The sequence below is a fragment of the Athene noctua genome, chromosome 21, assembly GCF_965140245.1.
Source record: "Athene noctua chromosome 21, bAthNoc1.hap1.1, whole genome shotgun sequence".
NCBI lineage: Eukaryota > Metazoa > Chordata > Aves > Strigiformes > Strigidae > Athene > Athene noctua.
Window position 1 is genome coordinate 4,536,205 of NC_134057.1, and position 22,624 is coordinate 4,558,828.

The window sequence follows — 22,624 nt, forward strand, 5'->3', positions numbered from 1 at the left end:
GCGCCAGGCCCTGAGGGAATGGCCTCAAGCTGCCCAGGGCAGGGTCAGGCTGGCTCTGAGGAAGGATTTCTGTGCAGAAGGGGCTGTTGGGCGTTGGAATGGGCTGCCCAGGGCAGGGGGGGAGTCCCCATCCCTGGAGGGGTTGAAGAGTCGGGTTGACCCAGTGCTGAGGGATCTGGTGGAGTTGGGAACGGTCAGGGTGAGGGTCATGGTTGGACTGGAGGAGCTTCAAGGGCTTTTCCAACCTAGGTGATTCTGTGAGGAAGCAACTCCTCAGAAATACGGTGTCAAGGCCAGGCAGGGATCAGGGCGGCCTTATAAACCGCTTCTGTGGGCTTTTTTCAGGCTCTTAAACAAAAGGCAGCGTTTCGCAGCCTTTAAAATCGAGGCGGCGGCCTCCCGCACCTCAGGGCCTCCCGCCCGCCGCTTCGCGTTTCGCGCCGCCCCTCCTTCTTCGACGGCGGGAGCGCGCCCGGCAGGGGGCGCTGCCGTGAGGGCGCGGCGGGGAGGCGCCGGGCAATCTGGGTGCCGGGGCGGGGAGGAGGAGCGGGGCCGCGCCGGGACCCTGCGAGGCCCAGAAGGGTGGAAGAAGAAGAGGAGGAGGAGAGGCAGCGATGGTGAGCGGGGAGTGTGGGGTGGTGGGTCCCTGACTCGGCAGGCATACGGCGGGGTGTCCCAGCGCGGCCTGCGCAGCCCCGGCCCTGAGGCAGCGAGGCCGGGGCCTTGTCCCGGTGGGGGGCGGGTGTGGGCCGGGGGATATGTCGGTCGCTTCTCAGGGGTCGCCCTGCCGAGCTCGGCCGCCGGCGGGGGGGCCGGGGCGGGGGGGGGGGGGTGCTCCGGCGGGAGGGGACCTCCCGCCGGAGCCCCCCCCCCCCCCCCCCCGCCCCGGTCCCCCCGCCGGCGGCCGGGCGAGGCCCGAGCCGTACCCCTAAACAAGCCGGGGTGTGTATTTGTGTTTGTGTGTGTGTGTCACTCTTGCAGGCCTGTTGGCCGCGCTGTGCTTTCCTTGTCTCTCACAGGTGTCTACTTTCAGGGCAGGGAGGGCTAGGAAGGTACCTGCGAGCGGCTCTGTGGGTTGGGTGGGATAGAAACTATTTTCCGCTTGTTCTGGATTTTGGTGAAGGTGCCCGAGTTCTGCTAAAAGTTGTCTGGCTAATAGTGACCCTGTTTACTTTTTTTTTTTGGCTAGAAGTAATGGAGAAGCAAGTTCCAGTCTTAACTGGGATTGCTTGAAATATAGCTGCCTCTGGCACACAGTGGTATGGCATGCATTTTCCAAGTCCTCCAACCTGGAAGGGGTGCTCGCCTTTTATTCCCCCTCCGTAAGGTACTTTGTAATCGTGGCTGTTACTGGGGTGGTAGATGAAATAGCTTCATCTTTGGCTGACTGCCTTTTCCCACTTGGTCAAGGGGAGCGACTGTCTGTGGCCAAACACTCAAGTGCTGTTTCCTCTTCCCAGTCTAGCGTGGAGCTGCATCCAGCCAGTGTGTCACCAACTCTGGGGGACACAGGCAGGGTCCGTGGCATGCCTTGTGTCTCTTGGCACGTGTAGCGTGGGGCAGCACAGAGAGCTTGCATGGCTTGTGTTTCGGTTGCTTTCAGCTGCCAAAAGTTAGCTCTTTTGGAACCGTGTAAATACTGCGCACCTTGTGCACAGTGTGGTCTAGACTCGCCTGGGGTTGCAGGAAGCGTGCTGTGTGATCAGACTGTTATCACCTTAGTCTCTCTGTGCCAAGGCTTTGCGGAGAAAATAGTTAATTACTGCGTCTGGAAGACCTGCACAGATCTGTTGTTTTATTAGTTAGACTAGACAGTAGCTATTGCACAGGGTTCCTGCCTTCTGGAAAGCTAATGAAGTTGACTGTATGCTCAAGGGCTGAAGCTTTCTTAGGAGGAACACTGATACGTAGTGTTTTTTCACAATTGTGGTTTTACTGTGTGATCCTGCCCATGACCTTAGCAAAAGGGGTTGCGAGGCACTGGACATTTTCATACCTAGATGAAGAAGAATCTTGATTCTGCTATGTACTGCCCACTTACAGCCTACTAAAGTGTTTTCCACCCTCTCACTACCTTTAAATGTCATAGATGAACTGCTAACCTGGGCAGGGGAGGGTCTGCTGAGATGATACCTTGCTCCTTGCCTCTAATTGCTCCAGCATGTATTTCCACTGTTTGGTGGTGTTAAGATAAACCTAATCACAGCGTTTATTGCGTGCGTGTGGCTTGACTGGTGTGGCAGTGATCAAAACCTCTCTGTGACTCCTTTGGCAAAAGGCATTCAGTAGAGCCAGTTTCCGTGAGTACCGATTTTGAGGCGCTGCTTGTCTCTTCTGCCAAACGCATAGTTCTGGCAGTAAAAAGGCGTAGTTCCAATCTGATCTCCTCTTGCGTTAGCTGTCTCCCACCACAGGCTGCGGTGTTCAGTGAGGGTTGTTTCAGAAGGCCTGATCTGTTCACACTCTTTGGTTTTTGGAAATGGAGTGATGTGGTTTTGACCTAGATCTATTACTGTCCTTCCCGGTGTCCCAGGTGGTCCAAACCATTCCCTTTCAAGTATTAGCAGGCCTTCCTTCTGCAGTATTTAGTCCTGAAATCCCTTTGCATACTGACTAAACGGCTGTGGCCCTGCTAACTACTGGTTAGTGGAGAGATGGGGGTTTTGGAGTAAGTTTTAGTACTGTCTTTAGAGCATGATGTGTAACTGAGATTTGAATTCTGTCGATTGATGTTGTAGTGGCAGGCGCATTGTTCTCTTTGCAGTGGGCTGTGGTGATTGTGTTATGATTTTCTTTATTATTTTTTAGGAAATATTTGCGTTTTCTAGAAATTTGCAGGTCAGACTCATTCGGAAGCCCTTGTGTTCTGGGTGTTTCCATTTCCTTTGTCCCTCCTAGCTCATCGAGATCCACCTGTGCCCATATCGGGAAGGGCATGTGGGTAGGTATTACAGGGGCCGAAGGGTTTTGTGCGTTGGTGTTAAGATAGCCTTTGAGGACCCTGCACAGTGGTCAAAGTAGCCCAAGAACAGGGCCTTTAACATATAATAGCAGCATTCAGTTTGTGCTGATAGTAGGGGCTTTGTCGGAGGCTTGCATAACCCTGCTCGTAAGCTGTGCCAGGTCTTGGTGCTGCCGTTGTTCACGGATGCCCATGCCCAGAACAATTGCCACGCTATCTGCTTTCAGACAGCTCCCGACAAGACTTTATCTTTTAATGCTGCATGTACCTCTGCACAGCACTGAGCTACTCACAAAATGTTTTAAATTTGTTTCAAACAAACCCATTTTGTTCTCCATAAGGCATGCAGAAGGGACTGTGTGATCTGTGTCTGAGAGGATGCAGAGGGGAGGAATGACTCCATATGAGTCCCAGCACACAGGGAACTTAGCGCTTCTTTTATCCTAATTATTGTGGATGCCGGGAGAGGATGTTTCCTTGCAGAAACTGCATCTTCTTGGAGCTGGTGACCCAGGGAGATCCATAATGGGTTCATGTAGGACATCTATCGAGTCAATCACATCTCTTAGGGTATTTGAGATTTGTGCTACCTGGAGCATGTCTAGATGTTTGCCGAAACTTTGCTTTTATAAATTGGTTTCTTGTAGTGAGCAAAGCGAACAATAAGTAACAACATCTTGTGCGTGTTTTGGGTTAAGTAAAATTTGAAATCATGCCTAATTTTGGAGTCCTTTGGGCTGTTGTAAGACTGCATATTTTTTGAGCCTGAAATCAGCCTTTCTCCATCTTGTTTTGATAGTTTTATGTTCCTTCTCTGCAGTGGAAGCTGGGATGCTGTTGCTCTTTCTCTGAGTTGCTGCTTTGTTTGTTTTTGTGCTGAAGCTATAATTAACCATTGGCTAACCACTCCCCTTGAACCCTGGAGGCTGGTGGGATAGTATGTATACATTCATTTTATGACACTGTATATGGCAAAAAAATAATTGCCATCACTCTGGAAATCACTCTGACATCACATCATTCAATGTAGAAATAAATGCAACACAGAAGAAACTGGTGATACCAAGGAGATGTGGTAAGATGAGCATAACCTGAATGTGCTTTTCTTTCATGTAGTTCAGTCCATACATCTAAAGGTTCACGATTCTTGATTTCTGAGAGATCCTGTGTCTGATAGTGATCTGTGTGCCCACATCCTTTGGTGAGGAGGGCAGAATGCAGTCCAAACCTCGAGCTATAATTAGGAGCTGACTAACAAATATTCTCTGCTCGGTGCTTATGTAAAGATATTTGTCACGCTGGGGGTGGCAGGGAGGGACGGAGGAGCAGCTTCATTACTGGGGTGCCAATCAAAACACCGCAGGCACACGCAGCAACTGGCATCATCAGAGGCTGAGCTGGTGTTGCTCAGTCCAATTCCCTGGCTCTCAGGTAGGAAGCTGGCTGGCTGGCAGCTGCGAGTCCAGTAGTCACTTGTGGCTAGGCCAGTTAGGCTGCCTAGTTACGCTGGTCAGACGTGCCTTTTGTGGCCAGAGGTTGCACAGGCAACAAGGTGTTAGCTAAGGCATGGCTAATTGAAGTCTTCCTTCATCTTAGGAGCAGAATAAATAAATGAAGCTGCTGTGTCGTTGCTGGTTTTGTGCAGTTTATTTTCAGTCAGGAAGCCTTCTGGGAAAAACTTGTTGCATAGGAGCACAGGCCTTAATTACAGCGGCAATACTTGCATTCTGCGAGTTACCGTAATCAGAGTTGACCTAGCTCGTGCAGCAGTTGTGAGCAGCCTCCCTCTGCCTTGATTTACTATGTTGTGTGACATGCCGCCTCGTTCCTCAGCTCTGTTGAAGGAAGACAAATGGCACATGCAAACGTTAAGGCTTGGGCACGGAGAGGTAGCCAGAGGGTCTCTGGTCTGGGAAAATGTGTGGATTCAGGTGCAAGCTGAGGATGTGGTTTGATCTTAGCACCTTCTGCTTGCACAGTGAGCCTAAGACTCGTGCAATTGCTTAAAATAGACTTTTCTTTAAAAGCTACTTTTATTCTGTGGCCCACTTTAAATGCTCTCCTGGGGGAAGGAAGATTCTGCTGATAAAACCTTTTTTTCTACTCTTGTCACAAGTAAACTTTACAGCATCAGAAACAGGAGGCACTTGTAACAAGTGTGAGATCCTCCAGTTTATTGGCTGTTTCTCTCTTTTTTTTTTTTTTTTTTTTTTTTTTAAAGGCTTATTTGAGTCCTAAAACTCGCAGCTGAGGAAATGCTGTTCTGGCAAAACTGCAAAATGTGCTCTCGTTAGCTTTGGCATTTCCCCCCCCCCCCCCTTTTTTTTTTTTTTCTATCATCTCGGACAGAAGAGCATTACTGCAGTTAATTTGTCCTCTTTTGTAGTGGTGTAAGTGCTATCCCTGGAACCAGCTCATCTTGCTAATGGCTTTTAGAAATAAAGTACTAAGGATGTGTTCCTAATCTGTGGAGCTAAAAATTCAATATGTAAACTGCTTGGGTTGCCGAGTGCATTAATATTGGTACAAATGAACACTGCAAGTCCTAATGATAGCAATTAGCATTTTATCTGATACCTGAGTATGTCTTAATGCTCTGAGAATTAAAACCAAATCCTCCAGTAGAGATTTTCCCCCATGCTTTTTAGTGTGCTCGTAAGTTGGGCTTTTGAACTGCTTCTAAAATTATCCCGTGTCTTATGAAGCTTTTGTGGGGGGTGGGGGGGAGGTTCTCTTAAGGAAATAAAACCAGTTGATCTACTCTCCTATAATGGGAAAGGAAACCTTTATTTTTTTTTGATGCCTTCACAAATAAGCAGGTTATTGTCTTACATGAAATTCAGTCCTGTAGATAGGCTTAAAATCAGGCCAGCTTCTTGTCTTTAGCCCAGCTGGGGAAGCAGTAATAACAGAGGCAAATGAATGCTGTAATCCTGCAAAGCTGGAAGTGCATCCCCTCCTACTGCATGTGAGGAACGTTTCTTTTGGCTGAGTCTGATTAGAAAAAAAAAAATAATCCACCTGCTTTTTACTCTGGTACGAGCAGCTCCTCCAGGGCTGTAGGGGAAGGGGTTCAAATGGCTCGGCTGAACCTAGGCTGTTTATTACCCCTGCCTCCTCCCTGTAAAATAATGAAGCCGTGTAGGGCTGCAACAGTGAGGCTGTAATCACGTGTTGTTGGGTGTAGTAAAACCAGAGTACATTCGAATGCAACCTTTTAAATGCCCTATGGTTTCTCAAGGATTGTTAGTAATTCAGAAAGTAGAGGTCTTGTATCTTGCTGGATGCTTTGGGGCAAAGAGGTGCTTTAAAAACACTTGAGTGTGTAGTTAGCCAGGGAGCTGAGAAATTGTGTTTCATTGCTAAATTGTCTTCCATGCCAACTTTCAGGTTTTTTTAATCCCTCTTTTTAGTATCCTCCTAGATTGATCAGTCTCATCCTTCAAGCTCTTGTAAGTATGAAATAACTGAAGAAGGAGAAAGTGAGAAATACAGAGAAAACTTTACCCTGACAAACTGTATTCTTTGTGGAGTGATCTCAGATTGTTTTTTAAAGCAAGAAAGGGAAAGAAATTCTTCAGTGATTTAGAATTAGCATCGTGAAAATCTTTTTTGTTCAAAACTTGGATGTACCATTGGGTTACCATATATCAGTGCTGGTGTGCATGCTTGTAGCTTGGGGTAAACTAAAGGTAAAATATTTTGGTTTGGGTCTCAGAGAAGCGAGTGGAGGCAGAGGCACAGTGCCCTGTGTATGCAGTAGGCTAAGAGTAGAAAGCTGGGTGTTGCTCACTCATCTGTGCTGTCTTTGTTAGGCACCTGAGCCTTGTTTGCTGGTAATGTGGCTGAGAGTAGACTGCTGTGCAGCAGGGTGCTGCGTTCTGTGGTGCCCTGCATCGCAGGTGTCCCACCTGCACTTTGCTCAGGATTACCTGAAGTTCAGAGTCCAGCAGCCTGAATTTGCAGACCAGAGCACTGGGCTGATGGGCCCTTGGAAAAGAGAGGACAGGAGAGCCTTTCCGCTGGGTTTGCTTATCCCTGCAATAGGATGCAAGATTTGCCCCTGGTATTGGTTGAGTCTAGAAAAACTGAATTATTTTTCCTCCTGTCCCAGAGGAGAGCTGGTGTGCTGCAGAACGCAGTGGTTTCAGTGGGGAGTGTGTGATTTGACAACAAAATGTGCAGTCAGCTGCAGTTTTCTATCCAGAGCTTTCTCCAAGAGTGAGATCAATTTCTTGCCGGATTTATTTATTTTATTTTAGCTTGGCCATTGGCTTAAGTGACTTCTGTTTAGAAGGTCATGTTCTGCTTTGATTTTGGGCTTATAGCTTACAGTATCCTCCCTCTTCAGGGGAAAAAAGCATAACCCACTTTATATTTGATGCTGTAGCATTTTCTTGCCATCAGTTGAGAACAGCTATTGAGACACCAGCACATTAGTGGCTCTGTTTCCATCCTTTAAGTGCAGTTCCAAAACTGAATATCCTGGCATTAGCTCCTAGGCAGTGAACCAAAGTCATTGTTGCTGGTTGAACACTGCTTTCCAGGGATTTTTCAGAGAAGATTGTGCAAACTCGATGAAACTTAAGTACCACCTCTGGTTAGTTGAAAAAGATAGCTCTTCTCTTAAATTCTAGGGTTAAATCAGCTTTGTGGTGGTTGGATTGGAGGACTGGGCATTAGCTAGGACATTGCCTAATTGCAGTGGTTTATGTGGCTGCCTTGTTTTGAAGGCTGAAGTAGCTGGTGTATTTTTAAATTGCCCTTTGCCAAGCAGATGGGTGCTAATTTGACTTATAGCTGAGTGCTGCTCCTCACGAGTTGACCTGGTTTTGCCCACTTTGGTCTGTGTCCTTTCAGCCTGTGCTGGGACATGGGTGGTATTAGTCCTCTGCAATGGGTTGACACTGTTGTTTTGCTGGAATTTTTTAGCTTTCTGTTTGGGTTGCTTAAATATTCTTAAACTTTCTCACATTATATGCATTTTACTGCTTTTCTAAGTAGAGATTATTCATTTGTGTAGGGTTTTTTTTATAAGGAATCCTACCTTCCTCCACTGATTATTTGGAATAATAATAATAATAATAATAAGATTTGTTATCTCTAAAGGTGACCTAAAACCAAATAAATTAAATGCTTTTTCTTTTATTGGCTTGACCCAGAAGTGAGGTCTGTAAAGGGTCCTGAGAAGGAAAGTTTTAGCAATTTTTAATTTAGTGGTTTACTTAGTCTGTGCAAGTCGCTCTAACCCTGCCAAGAGTATGACAGCATAGGTATCAAGGATGTGTTCCTTCTAAGGTTTATTAACACATCTTTTGAAAGGCCCCATGTACTGTTGTTTGGAAGGTGAAGCTTTATAGTGCTGGAGATCCCCCCCAGAATGCTCTTCAGCAAAACAGGGCAAAACTAGGCTTGATGGTAGGTTAAAAGGGAAGAAGGGTTTGGAAGAGTGCTCTGGGGGTGGTTAAAGAAGCTTTAAAAAAAAAAAGTGAAGTAAAATGCTCAAGCTTTCGTCTGTAACATGCAACAACCCCTACAAATACTTATTTTTTGGTCATAGCTCCATACAAAGTGTGGTTCCCTGGATTCTTCATATCTCTAGACACCTTCTTCCAGAGGATTGTACTGAAGACCCCTGTTTTGGGGAAAATGGTCTTTTTTCTTTGTGCACATCCAGTTTTCCCCACTTTGTTCTTCTAAGACTCTTGAAGAGAGTGTGCTTTCAAGCTATTGATTAGGTACTTGGGCTCTGTCCCGACAATAATTGCTAGTATGACATTGTAATTGTTATTGCATCACAGCTTTCTGGTTTTTATTTTGGCAGCAGCAGTGTTTGTCTCTTCCATCCTCCCATTGTGTGGAAGGTACTAATTAGATCTTAAACTTCACAAGTTGCTCAGTACTTGCATCTTCTTTAAAAATCCAGCCCTAGATACTTAATAGACCTGTTTTGGTGGTGCCTGATGAATGGTGGCTTCTTTCTGATGGGTGTATTGTAGTAGTTCAGTCTTCACTCACCACCAGGCAATTCCTTGGGAAAAAATATTAACACAGTTGCTTATCTTGGGCCTTGGTAAGATCTGGTGAGGAGTCTTGGGGCTGTGAAACTTGTGTATCTTACTTGCCTGCCCTTGGCACTTCTCTCCGAGTACTTGAAGTCTCTCAAGATGTGTGTTTTTAATCAGTGGCTCTTGACTAGAAGTGAATGACAACTATTTCGTACTCGTTCTGTTCACAGGAATTAAGGAAAGCATGGATTCTGCCTGCTGAAAAGCATCTTTTTAAAAGAGAATAGACTCATAGACTTTTTGATGCCCAGTTTTTGTGCATTTGAACTTTTCTCAATATCATTCCTGTTTTCCTTGGTGCAGGATGCCATTATTCCCTACAAGGAAATCCTCCAGATGTATTGGGATAAAGCAACGAGCTTTGTGAATGCCCAGTGTGATGGACTTGAACCCTGGCAACTGGTTGGGTTGACGTTTTCTTCTACGCTTATAAGTGTATGGCTGCATGGCTTCCTCTTCCAGTCCGAGAGTAAGTATTTGAAATGGGCAATTTTCTTGTGTTTGAGGGGAAGGGAGGGAAGACAGAGTTGTTCTTAAGCAGTGGAAATAAAGAGGGCAAAACACTTGTTAAAACAGACCTTCTTAGTATTCACAAAACCCTCTTCCAAATTAAGGTCAGGGCCTGTCTGATCAATGAAATGCCCCCATTCCTTCAGAGGGTGTGGTAGGCCAGCCTGGAACGTGCCTGTGTCTCCTTCCCTTCCTCTTGTGTCTCTCTTGCTTTTGGCTAAACCATTTACTTGTCGCAACACTTGTCTTGCTCAAAACCCGGGGAAATTTATCTGAGAGCTGGGTTCTTGTGAACTTAGTCACTGGTGCAAAGTGTCTGGATAACTCTTGCTCTTGGTTATTTTCCTTCCTGCTGGGGGAGGAGATGTGGTTTTGATTCTGTGTTGGAGGCATGTTGCATCCTCAGGATGTTCAAAATAATTGCATGTGGTGGTAATGTGTGGAGATTTTTTTTTTTCCGGAGCATCTTCCTGTTTTGAGTGGTTTCTGATATTGACAGCTCTTTAGTGAGATCTTTTTTGATGAACCTTCAGCTTTCTCTGGCTGTGTGATGGTCAGGGATCACTACCTTGCCCTCAGAGTACAATGTGATGTTTTTCAGTTCCCACAGGCCTTAGGGTTACACTCCAGTGGCAGTTCGTTAAAAATAGCCAAGTTTTTAACTTTGTGTTTGCTTCTGTGCCTCTCTGTTCCTCAGCCAGCCTTTCTTCTTTATAAAGATGAGAGTAGCTGAATAGTGGGAATGTCTATGGAAGGAACAAAACGGTGTGAAGTTTTTGCTCAGTACAGGGTTGTGTTAGCCTCTTGGCTAGTATTTGTACTGTTGCACGGTATTTTTTTTTTTTTAAAGTATTGACTAGCTGTTGTAAGATCTGATTAGATTGTCTGAATTTTTCAGGAGTTTGCCATCTTCTCTCACTGTGAAAGTTACTAATAAAACACTGCACACAAAAGTGCAACAGAAATGTTATTGTCAGAGTGTTAACAAGTATTTGCTACAGAATCTGTGAAAATGCAATTACTGCCCTTCTGTAGCTTTTCAAAATAAAAATGAAGTGAAATATATATGAGGGGGGGGGGGCGAATGGAGATAAAATTGCAAAGTCCTCAAATGATTGATTTTTAAAGTTTGTTTAGTTATTTCTCAGTGTAAATGTCCAGTAACTGCAGATACTTAATTGAAATGCCTCTAGGACTCAAAAGTCCTAGAGCTTCTGTGTCATCCTGCTTTCATTCCTTTCTTTACAGCTACCCCAGGAGTTTTCTGGTGTTTGTCATCAGTGGCTTCTCTCATTTCAGTATTTGGGCTGTGGTGGAATTTCTGCTCTTTCCTCTGTCTGTCCCCTTCCCCTGAGTCGCCTGCTGTTTGCATCATGCGTTTCTTACATCAGATGGCCAGACACCGGGCGAATCCTTGTCACGTTATGGCTGAACTACTGTTTCCTCCCTTTGGTCCGGGAGCCTGCTTCACATTGCTGAATGTTTTTGTGTTATGGTACTGTTCTGGTTTGAAGAGGCAGAAAATAATTTCAGAAAGTATTTTCCCTTTTTGCTGGAGACCTTACCTTTAGCAAATCCTAAAATCCTTCTCTTTCCTGTAAAATCCCACTTGTGGGTGCAAATTCTCTTGAAAGAAAGAAAACAAGTGAAATTACGGAGTCCCATAGATGGCTACTGTTCTGCAAACCAGATGTTTCTGTAGGCCCACTTCTGAACCTTGCTCTTTGATATGCTCATCTGTCTTGCCATGTTCCCTTGGTCACTTTTATTTTAGTTTGGATCAGAAATACTGAGCCTGTATCATGGGCTGTTTTAGAAGTATTGCACTCCAAGTCAGTTTTTTTGTTTCTTGAGTTATCTTAGGCTAATTTCTGACTTTTGTCTTTCAGGTTTAACATCCCGAACTAAAAAACAGTTCTTTAAACTACTGAGAAAAATGCCATTTGTTGGGGCTATAGTAAGTATTTCAACAGCTTTTCTAAATATTATCTCAGGTCTTGTTTCAGCCTGCATAATGCTCTTGGAGAACTTGCAGTTCTGTGCATCTTTGTTGTAATGTTGCTGTGATCATAATGATTCACAGATACAGATCTGGAAGGTCTTCTGCTGCCACCTGGTTTAATGAAAGGTATAATTTCTAGCTAGTCTTTTTCTCATAGAAAAACTCTCATAAAAAGGGGGGGCTACTTTTTTTTTTTTTTAAACCAAGAATCAGTGAGTGTGGTTACAGAGTTTTCCTGTAACATTTCCTCATTGTTAGATTTGAAGAAAATAATTCTATTTATGGAAGAAAGGGATAGGATTGAACTTGAGTTTTATCTTCTGAAACAATGTCTTATTCGTAAGCAAGTGTGAGACAGCCATGTGCTTGTTGTGCAACATGGAAGGATAATTTTTTTAATCAGATGACTGGCCATGATTAGTTTAGAGCTCAGATAACTATTGGCAATAGTTAACATTCCAGCATAAAGATACCAGAAGTTTGTGTAATCATTAAAATGAGACAAGCTTTAGTGTTATGGGGATGGGGGTTTTTTGCACAAAAACTTGAAACTACAGCACGATTTAGCATGTTAATGACTTAATGATCGAGAAATTAACAACTTAGTTATTTTACCTCGTAAATGATGGTATTGTCCTCCTTTCTGCTTGATGTATGGGAATATTTACACATTGATTTGGGAGGTCAGGTCTGTTACTGGCAATTTTATCAAATGAGAGTAACAAAAAGGAACTTTTTCCTTGTGCTATGGACACAGAAGTGGTTCTGGAGTTTCCCCCCTAGCCCTCTGGAAGGAACTAGCATCCTCCTTTTATGTCCTCTTAAGTCCCCCAGCTTTCACCTTCTGACTTGAGTAGCCCTGGATCAGATGAATTAATGACTTGTTCTCTTCTGCTTATATTTTTTGTCTGCCTGTTAGAAAAAGACACCTTTTGTGCCCCTTGTATATGGTCCCTATTTTGTCCAGACTTACCTTCTCAGGGCTAGCACCGTTAAGCTCTCCTGTGCCAGAGGACTCCTGGTGTGTCCTGTCTGTGTACTCTTCTGCTCTTTGGTAGGCTGATACCTGATAACCTATCAGTTGCTTACAGGAGACCTTGACTTTGAGACATTCCAATGTCCAAAAGTCTTTAAAGCTGATGATATCCCAACACCTGTGTTGCCTGGAAGAAGAGTCTCTGGAATGTGTTGTGACAAGAAGTCTGGGCCTCTTGAACATAAGGTGTGGGTGGGAAGAAAGAAATCTCCTAACTGTGTCTGTAGTGGAGATTTCTTTATCGTTTCTATTTTCGTGAGTTTCTTAGTTGTGTGTATGGTGGTAGAGGGGACAAGGTAGAAAATAGAACTTATCTGAAGACTTCTGCAAATTAAAAACTGTGACTTAAAAAAGTTTGATGAATAAAAATGCAGTATTTTTGCCTTGAGCTTTGTTTTTTGAAGCATTAAGGAAGGGGCTCAAAGCTCCCACTGCTTGTTGATACCTAGTAAAGAAGCGCTGTCTGACTGTTGTGGTGATGGTGTCTGTGCTGTTAAATGAAGCGCAGCTGAGCAGCGGCCCAAGTGCCACTCTCAGTTGCTCGTACTGGTTACTTGGCATGGTTCTGGGCTGTGCCAACTCCCATTTCCACAGAAAATTCCCAGTGTGGTTTAGAGACTGGTGTATGCCAGTTCACTATGCCAGACAGCTTGTTTTTGGAGGAGGAGGTTGGTAGGAAGGAGGAGTTGAACCCCGTGGCTGTGGACTCTGCTGTGATTTTTGGTCATAGAGCTGAAACAGTTCATATCTATTCTGCTCAATAGTATGGATGAAGCTAGTGAGTTCAATTGTGCATGCACTCAACAATTATTTGTAATATGGCCAGCGCCGCTGTTGATGGGATTTTTTTCTCTTTAGATTCAAAAGAAGATTGATGAAGCCTTGAATGATGTCACTTCCAGTTTATCCTTCCTGAAAGATGAAAAGGATTATATCAAAGTGCTTCCAGAGCAAGGCATGAGCCAGCCTGAAGTACTGGAGAAGATGAAAGAGTACAGTTCAAAAGGTATGAATGTGAGTCTGTACTGCAGCAGAGGTGGGTCTCTTTCAGACCTAACATTAGACTTACTCTCTTAAATGAGTGCTAATGACTCCTCCTCATGGTTTCATCTTAAATATTTCTTCCCTGATGTTCTTTGCTTGCAAATTTTTGTCTGTTTTCCTTCCGGAAGTGACTAAGATCAGTATTCATGACTTCTAATACTCTATTTGGGTACTTACATTGAAATTCTGTTCCTTCCCCAAGAATTCTAGACTGATGATGGGAGAGCTGGGGAGAAGAGAAATAAGGAGGAAGTTGTTAGAAGGCATTTTTGATTACGTTTCTGAGTAGTTGCCTTCATGTTTGACTTTTACCAGAAATGTGTCTTCTGTGAAGCCCCAGGGAAAACTATACAAAAACCCCCATCTTCCAAGCAGGATTTTTAGGGAATTTCCAGGACTGTCTCTCTTAATCAAAGTCATAATGGTTTGCACCTTTAAAATGCCATTTAAGAAGGCAAAGTCATGATGTTCTTCTCCTGGCTTCAGTCCATATAAGCAGTGTCTGAAACTTAGAGTTGCTTTGCTCATGTAAATATCTCCATCCTGATTTGCATGCCTGTTACTCCTAATGAGCAAATTTGGGTGACTTGCTGTCCAGAGAAGATAGGAGTGCTCTGCTTCTATCCCATATTTGAGAAATGACTTGAATTTTCTGCTAGAACAGTGCATCTACTCCAAATTCAGGAACATAGTTTCTCAGTCAAGTATCCTACATAACAACGGCCTTCTTTTCTACTTTTATGCGTTGCTTTTGCAGCTTCCGTCTGTGTTTTCTCTTAAATGATTATTTGGGTTGTTCTTTCCTTTTTTCTTTTCCTGTGGCCCCCTCCTTCCCACACATGTACACTCCCCTTTAAAACTTGCTTGGAATTGCGGGTTGCACTGTGACTGTGTTCATTATATATGCTTATGAAGCTGATGCTACTGAGTTTTATGAAGGAGACTGACAGTTGGGAGAGGGAACAAATAACTAAACAAGTGGAAATACGCTGCTGGGGTGTTTGGAGGCAGAAAGTTACTTGGTAAAGTACCGTGACATCGGGCAGTAGGTTCAAACACTTTTCAACAGGGTGTATTGCTGATGCTGTTCCATCCACCTGCTCTCATTTGTTAAAGCTTCAGCAGCATATCGTTTTAGATGAAATTTAATTGAGGTGCCCGACAGTGTAGGTTTTAGCAATACAAGCTTGGCCTTTCCATCTCTTCTCAGCTTACAGTGGGGATGGGTGCTCTTTGAAAGTGGCTTTAACTTTAGCCGCTTTAGAGTTCAGTTGATTGGACAGCAGTCTGGGGAGACCGAGTGGGGATTAAGTGGATTACATATTAATATAACTGCTTGCTGCAGCTAGATGTTGTTTATGTGCTGACTCTTTAGTCATCATTTACTTGCAGTTTGCTAAGTTCATGGGGTAGACGATGCCAGAGCTATCTCTTGGCGCAAAAATCATACTTGTTCCTCATCAGTGACATCTCAAAAGCTGAATGCTCATCTGCAGAACTGGTGAGGGGATTTCTCTGTGCTTTCTGAAAGTGGATGTGTTTGCAAGTAGCACGCTCTTCCTTCTCTTTCAGGAGAGGTACGCTGGCAGGACGGGAAAGTCTCTGGGACTGTCTACAGTGGTGAAGAGAAGCTCACCCATCTACTAGTGAAGGTAGAGTGCAAGCAGTCTAACTTTGCGTCTTTGCAGATATCCTTAGTGTCTTCAGGTGACCAGAACCCCTCAACACTGTTCTAGCATCATTCAAAATAAATAGGGGAGATCTGAAACTAAGACTGCCCAACTATGAAGACAGAGCTTACGGTTAAATGCAGATGGAAGGGGAATTATTAGCAAAGCATTTGGGCAGTGTAAAGCTGGCCAAGTGACAGTCCCTGTGAAAACACTTTGTAGAGATAACTGAGATCCAACCAGATGAGATAAAGGAGCTTGTTACAAGCAAATTGGAAACTGGTACTGACCTTCAAATTCAGGGAGTGGCAGGAGGCATGAAATTGCCATAGATCAGCTTCAGCAAGGCCCCCCAACAGATGTGCCTTTGCTGCAGGCTGGAGTGAAAGCATCCATGGCTGTCCTGTTACTTGGGAGCCTGGAACAGCCTCACTGAGCAAAACTGGATTTCTCTTGGTTTAAGCAAAAAAGAAGTTTGTAAAATGTTTTTTGGCGTTCCTGTACAGTCCGAATCTTACAACAATGGAGTGCTGGCATGCCTCAGTGGTGTCTTTGTTAGGTCTGTTTACCTACTCAGGAAGTTTTCCCTTTGAGAAGGTTGGAAAATAACCTAAACAGCCCAAAGGTCTGTTTTCAAATATATCTACTTCAAGAGTTTTTTTGCTAGGAAGGGAAGTCTAGCCTGCTTGCTCCTGGGAACAGCTTTTATAACAGCTGTAATGAGCTCTGTTTGGTGATTGCTATTGCTGTTTTCTTCTACACGTTAACGTTTTCTTTGCCACTTCTGGGGAAACATAAAGCTCAGCACAACCTTTCTAGAGGGGCCTCAGCTTGAATTGAGTGTTGTGGAAACATTCCCTCTGTTTGTGCTGATTATTCGTTGGCTTATTCTTCTGTATGTCTTTTAACATCACTGCAGTCGCTTTTTGATCTCAACTGCAGGAGGTCGGAACTGGCCTGTTCCAGCCTTATCCTGTGAGTCCACGGTTGCAGAATGAGCATGAAATACTGGTTTCCACAGCCGCTTTGTTGTGGTGGGCATTTGTGCTTTTCTAGCTGCTTCAAAATTTCCCTTTAATAGTAAACTTGAAAACTAGTTCCACAAAGTAAATTTTTTGGCCTGCTTTGTGTAAAGCAATCATAGGGTTCATACTGTGTTCTTTTTAAAAAATAGCTAAATGATTAAACTTGTCTTTATAACAAGAAATATTGCTACATTATAAAATCACTCCAGAGACCAGCATGCCCTAGAAAAACAAATTACTTCTTTTTTTTTTACCCCTCACCCAGAGTTTCCCAGCTTGTGGTGCTTGTGGCAGAGGAGTTAAGTCCAGGTTGATCTGCAGTATTGTTACGGCTAAATGCAGCTAATTTGCTTATACAGTGTGTATGGCGAGTTCCCAAATCTGTGCTGATAATCTGGTGCTTCGTCTGCAAGGCTAACTTTCTGTCTTTGTTTTCTGAAGGTGTACGAAGAGTTTGCCTGGAGTAATCCTCTCCATCCTGATATATTCCCTGGTTTGAGGAAGATGGAAGCAGAAGTAGTGAGGATTGCCTGTACACTCTTCCATGGGGGCCCCAACTCTTGTGGTGCTGTAAGTAGCTTGTCTTCAAGTGTCCCCTGAACATTTTTGATATTTCTGACTTTTAAGTGCAAAGGCACCTTCTGCTATCTAGCTGAGACTGAGGTCAAGCTCATTCTGGTATATGCCATGTTAACGTAGCTATATGAAAGACTGTTGCTAATTGCTCTTCTCGCTGAAGCTTTATGAGAGACAATTTAACTCAGGGATTTAGTTCTCTAGACAAGACCATTTACTTCAGCTTTTTTTCACACTCTTAAATGAAACAGGCTTGATGGCAGTTGAGAAAGAGAGTCAGTGTAATGTAGCCTGGCTGGTTGTCAGTGGGGGATGGCAAACATAGTGGTGTCACTTTGAGTAGCTCCCCTCAGTTTTAATCTCTGAACTGGAAATCTGTGAGCCTGCCAGAATGCTAAGTTTGAGGATGAGGCCAGCTGGCTGGCTGGCTAGTCACCAACAAGCAGCTTGAAGTGTTGGTGATCAAGCAGGCATGGCACGTACTGTCATCTGTCCAGCTGGAAAGCTGTCTTTCCAGGCTTGTGTGGCCTTCCAGTGTACTACGGTGGAAACTGATTTTAAAACCTCGATGAAGTTCCTAGCAAGAGTCCAGATTCTTAAACTGATTCAGTTCTTAAACTGATGCTTTCAGAGTTGGTCAAAGGGCAGATGATGTGAAGTTGTGTGGTGAACTATTGTAAAAATGAGCTGTGGTTTCTTATGCTCCTCTCTCTTGGCTTACCATTTTGGTAAGGATCCTGAATTCCTTAGGCCGAATTATGTCTCTGTTTAGTGGGCTGTGTGGGACAGTGAGGTCTTACCTCCCTAGCATGGGGATCAGCTAGGATACAAACAGGCTGCTTAATAACTTGTGAAGAAGTATCTCCGTTTGTGAGAAGAATCCAGATGAGGTTTTTCGGAGACAGGGCGGGAGGTAATTGCTGTCTGTAAATAACACTAGGCAGGGCTGAAGATCACTGTGGGAAGGCAGTGTTGACACAAGAGCTTATGAGCTGAACTGGCCTTGAATGGGCTTAATCTGACAGTTGGAGGCTTGGTTGCGTTACAGAGCTAAGTACTGGAGTAGCCTTGCAGTAGGTGTAGTTGGGACCAAACTACAATGGGATTGAAGATGCAACTTGACTGTGCAGTGTCTGGGAGTATAAAACGTGATTGCCCTGGATAGCAGGAGGTTGCACCCTGTGACCTGGCTTGTCTTCTCGGGACTGTATTCCTCGTGCCATCTTCAAGTTTAGAGAAGGAACGTGCCTCTCTGCTTATAAAAAGCATTTAACCTAGCCTCATCTCCTTCCTGGTTTGCAGTGCTGAGAACACTGGTGAGATTATTCCTGGAGTGGGGAAGAGGCTGGGTGTAAAGCTGTTGAAACTCAGCTTTATCAACAGTTGAGATGTCAATTGATGCAACAGTCAGATAGCACCGTGGCACTTATTGTGTGCTTGGAGGACTTTGCTTGCTGAGGCCTGCAACGTGTGTGTTCAGTTTTTGTTATGTAAAATGTGTTGTAAAAGTGTCAACCTTGTCCCTGTGTGTTCTTTCACTGAAGTTTAAAAGTAGAATTGCCTAAGAGGAGTTCAGAATGGGTAAAAACTACTCCAAAACAATAAGACAGTGATCACAGCCAATGCGAGACCTCCGCAGATGCTCTCTGGGGAATCGTGCTTTTCCCTCTGTCTCCTCTCTTCTGAGGGTTGTGCCTCAAAACTGTGGCTAAAGTTCAAACAGAAGCAAAGCAAACGAGGAAGCATGCAACCAGCTGTGGAGTTACATTCTAGCTGATTGAACAGTCAAATTTGCAGGATGAGAGGGAGTGTGGAAAAGTTGATTGGCCGGAAACAGAAGATTAATTGCATCCCTGTAATTATCTTGTCCAAACGAGTCTCTCCAGTGGACTTTTTATCTTCCTCCCATGTTGCTCTTCCTGACTGTGAAGTGTCCAGAGTTGCTAATCATTGATGGAGACGTGTGGGTGGATATATGGAGGGCATAGGCTCTTTAAGTAGTTGGGCTCAAAGACTTCCTTATTTTCTTCTCCTCAAAACAGAAATTAACATTTCAGAACTATTTCTGTAGGCTTGGACAGTTACAAAGTCATTTAAAAAGAGCATTTTCTCAAACTGATGGCTGTGCTTGCTGTCTCTGGAAGGACCTCCTGTAGCTGGTTGCTCAGACAGCCACAGTTACGCTTCAGTAACTGGTGAGGCTGTAAAACAGAGATGGCTAAACCAGGGAGGGTGCAATGCTGAGAGCTATATTTATCTTTAAATTGATCTGTTCAGTAGATGCTGACAGCTTTTTCTACTGAGAAGGCTTCAGGTTTACTCAGTTCAGCTTCTGCAGTGTTGAAAACTAAAACAAATGCTTTTTTTTATTTTCCTGAATTTCTTCACTGCTATCCCTGAGAAGCAGTGTGTGTCAGTGCCAAATCCCTCTCCACTGGATTTACTAACCTGATTTAAGCAACTGGGACTGCTTGTCCAATTTTGGTGCCTGATTAAGGTCCCTGAAGGCAGATCGGTGGAGCTTGTTGGGGTTTCTGGAGAGCTGTAGTCGTGGCCATGCTATGTGGAAAACACCAAAATTTTCTGTCTGTGCTTCTCAGTGAGGCAATTTCACTTCCTTTGTGCTCTGATTTGCACAACATGTTGCAGAACAGCACTTTTTGGGGCTAATACTCTGCTGCTCAGTCTGGGAAAAGCAGCCCAGTGACATGTATGTGCTGTTCCTAGGGCTTTCGGCAGCCTGGGGATCCCTACACGGTCCTGCCCAGTGTCATGTGGACGTTGTCCTAAGCAGGATCTCTGGAGAGCAGTCCCCTGCTTCCTCTTTGAAGGTTTCCCTTCTCTTTAATAAATGCTAAAATGAAACATGTCTTTTTAGATTTCTGAATGTTAAATCAGATGAGGAGCTTGCATTATTTACAGAAGTTGCTTTTATTTGAGACCTGGGGGCTATAATTTTCTAGTTTTAAACATGGGTATAAAAGCACTAACAATGCCCTTGTGGTGGGGGATGTGCAGGCATGCCATTTGCCTTAAATTGCACTGAGAGATGTTTCAGGTTTTTAAACAGTTTTTAAAAGTAATCATTTTCAGCAGTGGATGGATGCTTCCTATTTCTCACTAATTACTACTTTTGTTCTTTTAATCGTGTTACTCAAGAGCAAAGAGACAGGAATTGGTGATTTTTGGCTCCCAGGAGTTTCTAATCACATTCTTGCAATGATTTGGAAGGACTAATTAAGCTCGGCACATAGAGGAGGAATGGGGGAGTTTGTTCTTGTCTGATGTGTGCATGTGTTCCTGTTCACAAGGTGCTTTGTTTTGCAGTGCTGACTCTGTGGATTTCCCCTCTAATTTGGGAGAAATCACCGCTTTTATGCAGGCTTCAATGATTTTTCTTTTTTCAGTAGTTTTTTGAACTTTAAAAACAAATGGGCAGCTTTGAAGTGCAGGAGAAAATTGGGGGGGGGGTGCACACGTGTGTGTTGGATGTCAATCTCTATGAATTTTTGTTTGCACTTAACTCTGCAGCTGAGGACAGGAGAGGAGGCAAAACAGCAGATGCAAACCTAAGCTTCCTGTAGAAACCATCTTGTCTCTTCCTCTCAAATTCTGGGGCTTCCAAACTTTGTCATAGTGCTGGCTGCACATCTGAAGTAGAACTTTGACAGCGAAATATGAGTGATGTGTCTTAGGGGGGCTTAAACTCTGCAGATCTGTCAGGTTTTATCTGTAGTGATGAGCATGTCACCTTGAGAGAGACAGCTAGTGGAATTTACAACCTGAAGGTTTACAGGGGTTTTATGCTAGCCTGCCACTACGTTATGACCGTGCAGTGGATTGTGGTATATTTTTACTCTAATGCTGCCTTAGAAATAAATTGTAGTTTGCTTTCTTATTCATGGGGTAGTTCAGCTCAGTGAAACTTTTGGTCAGCTTTGTCTCTAGGATCTGAATAGATGTGTTTCCTGAGGTGAAAGTGCAAGCAAAACATTAGAGATGAAAACCAAAGTTGTTCTTTTCTGTCTGACAGTTTGACAGTGGCAAGTGGCATGGCTAAAGAGATCCTAGAATAGGGACCGTACCTCTTACTGCTGTTTTAATGTTGAGGTTTCAGAGCACTGGGATTTGGAGGGAGGGAGCAATGGAAGGGATATGCTGGGTTCAGAAAGCAGGAGGGATATTTTTTCCCTGTGCTTTCTCCTTTCCCCTCCCATTTGGAAAATAATAAATAAGAACAAAAAACTCTGTTTGCCTTTTTTTCACACACTTTGCCTGGCTTTTGAAGATAGTGCAGGGTTGGAAAGCTGCTTAAAACAATGCCCATTTTCCCCATGAAACTGCTTGAGCCTGTGGACTTTCATTTAGAGGAGAGGAAAAAATATTTGTGTGAGCCACTGGCGGGTGCTGAATCACTGCGTGTTGGCCAGCTGCCGGCGGGCCGCAGGCAGTGGGGAAGTTGTATCCTGTGACAATGATTCAAGCCCTGGCTATAGCAGAGTTTACTGTTGATAGCTGAGCTGACAAAATCTCCTGTAAAGGAGCGAACTCCCTCTGCAGGTATAAACCGCATGGACCAAAAGGGTTTTTGCTGTTGTAGCTGCCCTATGCTAAAGGTGCTGCTGTAGATCAAGCTGCTCTGGCACATCTCTATGACAGATACTCGTGTTGGTACTGATGTGCTGACTGTGGGCCAATTAAGGAAGCTGATCTGGCTGAAATTCAGCTTTTTGGGTGGATTTTCAGCTGCCTGAACAAGCTTTCTGTGTGGTCATCTGCATGCCAGCCTTGGTGCCTGGGAGGAGTATCTCTCCTGGATGCTGTTCCATAACCTGAATCTGACCAACTGCTGAAAAGTGTTGACTCTGACCTACTGTGTGTAGCTCAGCATTTCCATGCAGGTGATAAGCCAGACTTTGAAGAAAGATTTGTGGTATGTAAGGGGAAGATATTGGTGTTTTAGTGGAAAGATCAAAACTGAAATAAGACTATACAGAAGCTGCTCTTTGAAGAGCAGATTATTTAGATGAGCGTCGAGGTGTAGGGACTTCTTGCTCAACAGGGAGCAGGCCTGGTGGCACAGATTGTTGGTGGTGCTCAGTAACATGAATCCGGAGATTCCCAAATCATGCCTAGCAAAATTTTCACGATCTTTGCAGTATTGTAAGCAATGTTGCAAGTGGTTTAAGTTACAAGTATGCAATCATCCCATTCCTCTTCTCCCACCCGGCAGTAGGAAGGCAATCCATGTTATACCAGCTGGTTTTTTTCTCCAAAGGTAATAGCTGACAGCTTCACAGATCTTTTCATAGGAAGGTTGAGAAGTGAAATGACACAGCCCATAAAACGCTTAGGACATTATGTTCCTGCTACCATCTATTTGCTTCACAATAAATGCAATGATTTCTTTATCCAGTATGAAGCTCTGTTAGGCTTTATCTGTGACAGCTGTTGCTTTTAAACTACCAAAACCCCAGAAATTGTCTGTGGTGTGACAGTCACTTCCACACTGCCTATGGCAGCAGCTGCTGCTAGCTTGGATCATGTTAGGAACAAATGTGTCAGGCTGTTTTATGTGCCTGTGAACTTTGTTCCTTATCTCTGTACTTAATGTTTAGTCACTGTCACAGTTCTTTGCATTTTGCAAACTATGTCAGCTGGGAAAAAACAAAGAAAAACGCAGGCTAGCAGATGTCATAAGACATGCAAATGTGATTGCATTCTTTTTATG

General features: G+C 44.1%; 1 protein-coding gene across 2 annotated transcripts in view; it reads left to right on the forward strand.

Annotated features, from left to right (window-relative positions):
- The first annotated feature begins 508 nt into the window (after nt 1-508).
- The window catches only part of SGPL1 (sphingosine-1-phosphate lyase 1), a 32,077-nt gene continuing 9,961 nt past the window's right edge, over nt 509-22,624 (forward strand). The window contains exons 1-6 of one of the 2 annotated variants that reach the window (XM_074924280.1): nt 509-617; nt 9,334-9,499; nt 11,430-11,497; nt 13,437-13,584; nt 15,198-15,274; nt 16,759-16,887. In XM_074924280.1, coding sequence (XP_074780381.1) covers nt 615-617; nt 9,334-9,499; nt 11,430-11,497; nt 13,437-13,584; nt 15,198-15,274; nt 16,759-16,887 — 591 coding nt within the window. In that variant the 5' untranslated portion in view covers nt 509-614. Of the gene's footprint in view, nt 618-9,333; nt 9,500-11,429; nt 11,498-13,436; nt 13,585-15,194; nt 15,275-16,758; nt 16,888-22,624 lie in introns of both variants that reach the window. The other variant, XM_074924279.1, reaches the window with a different exon arrangement.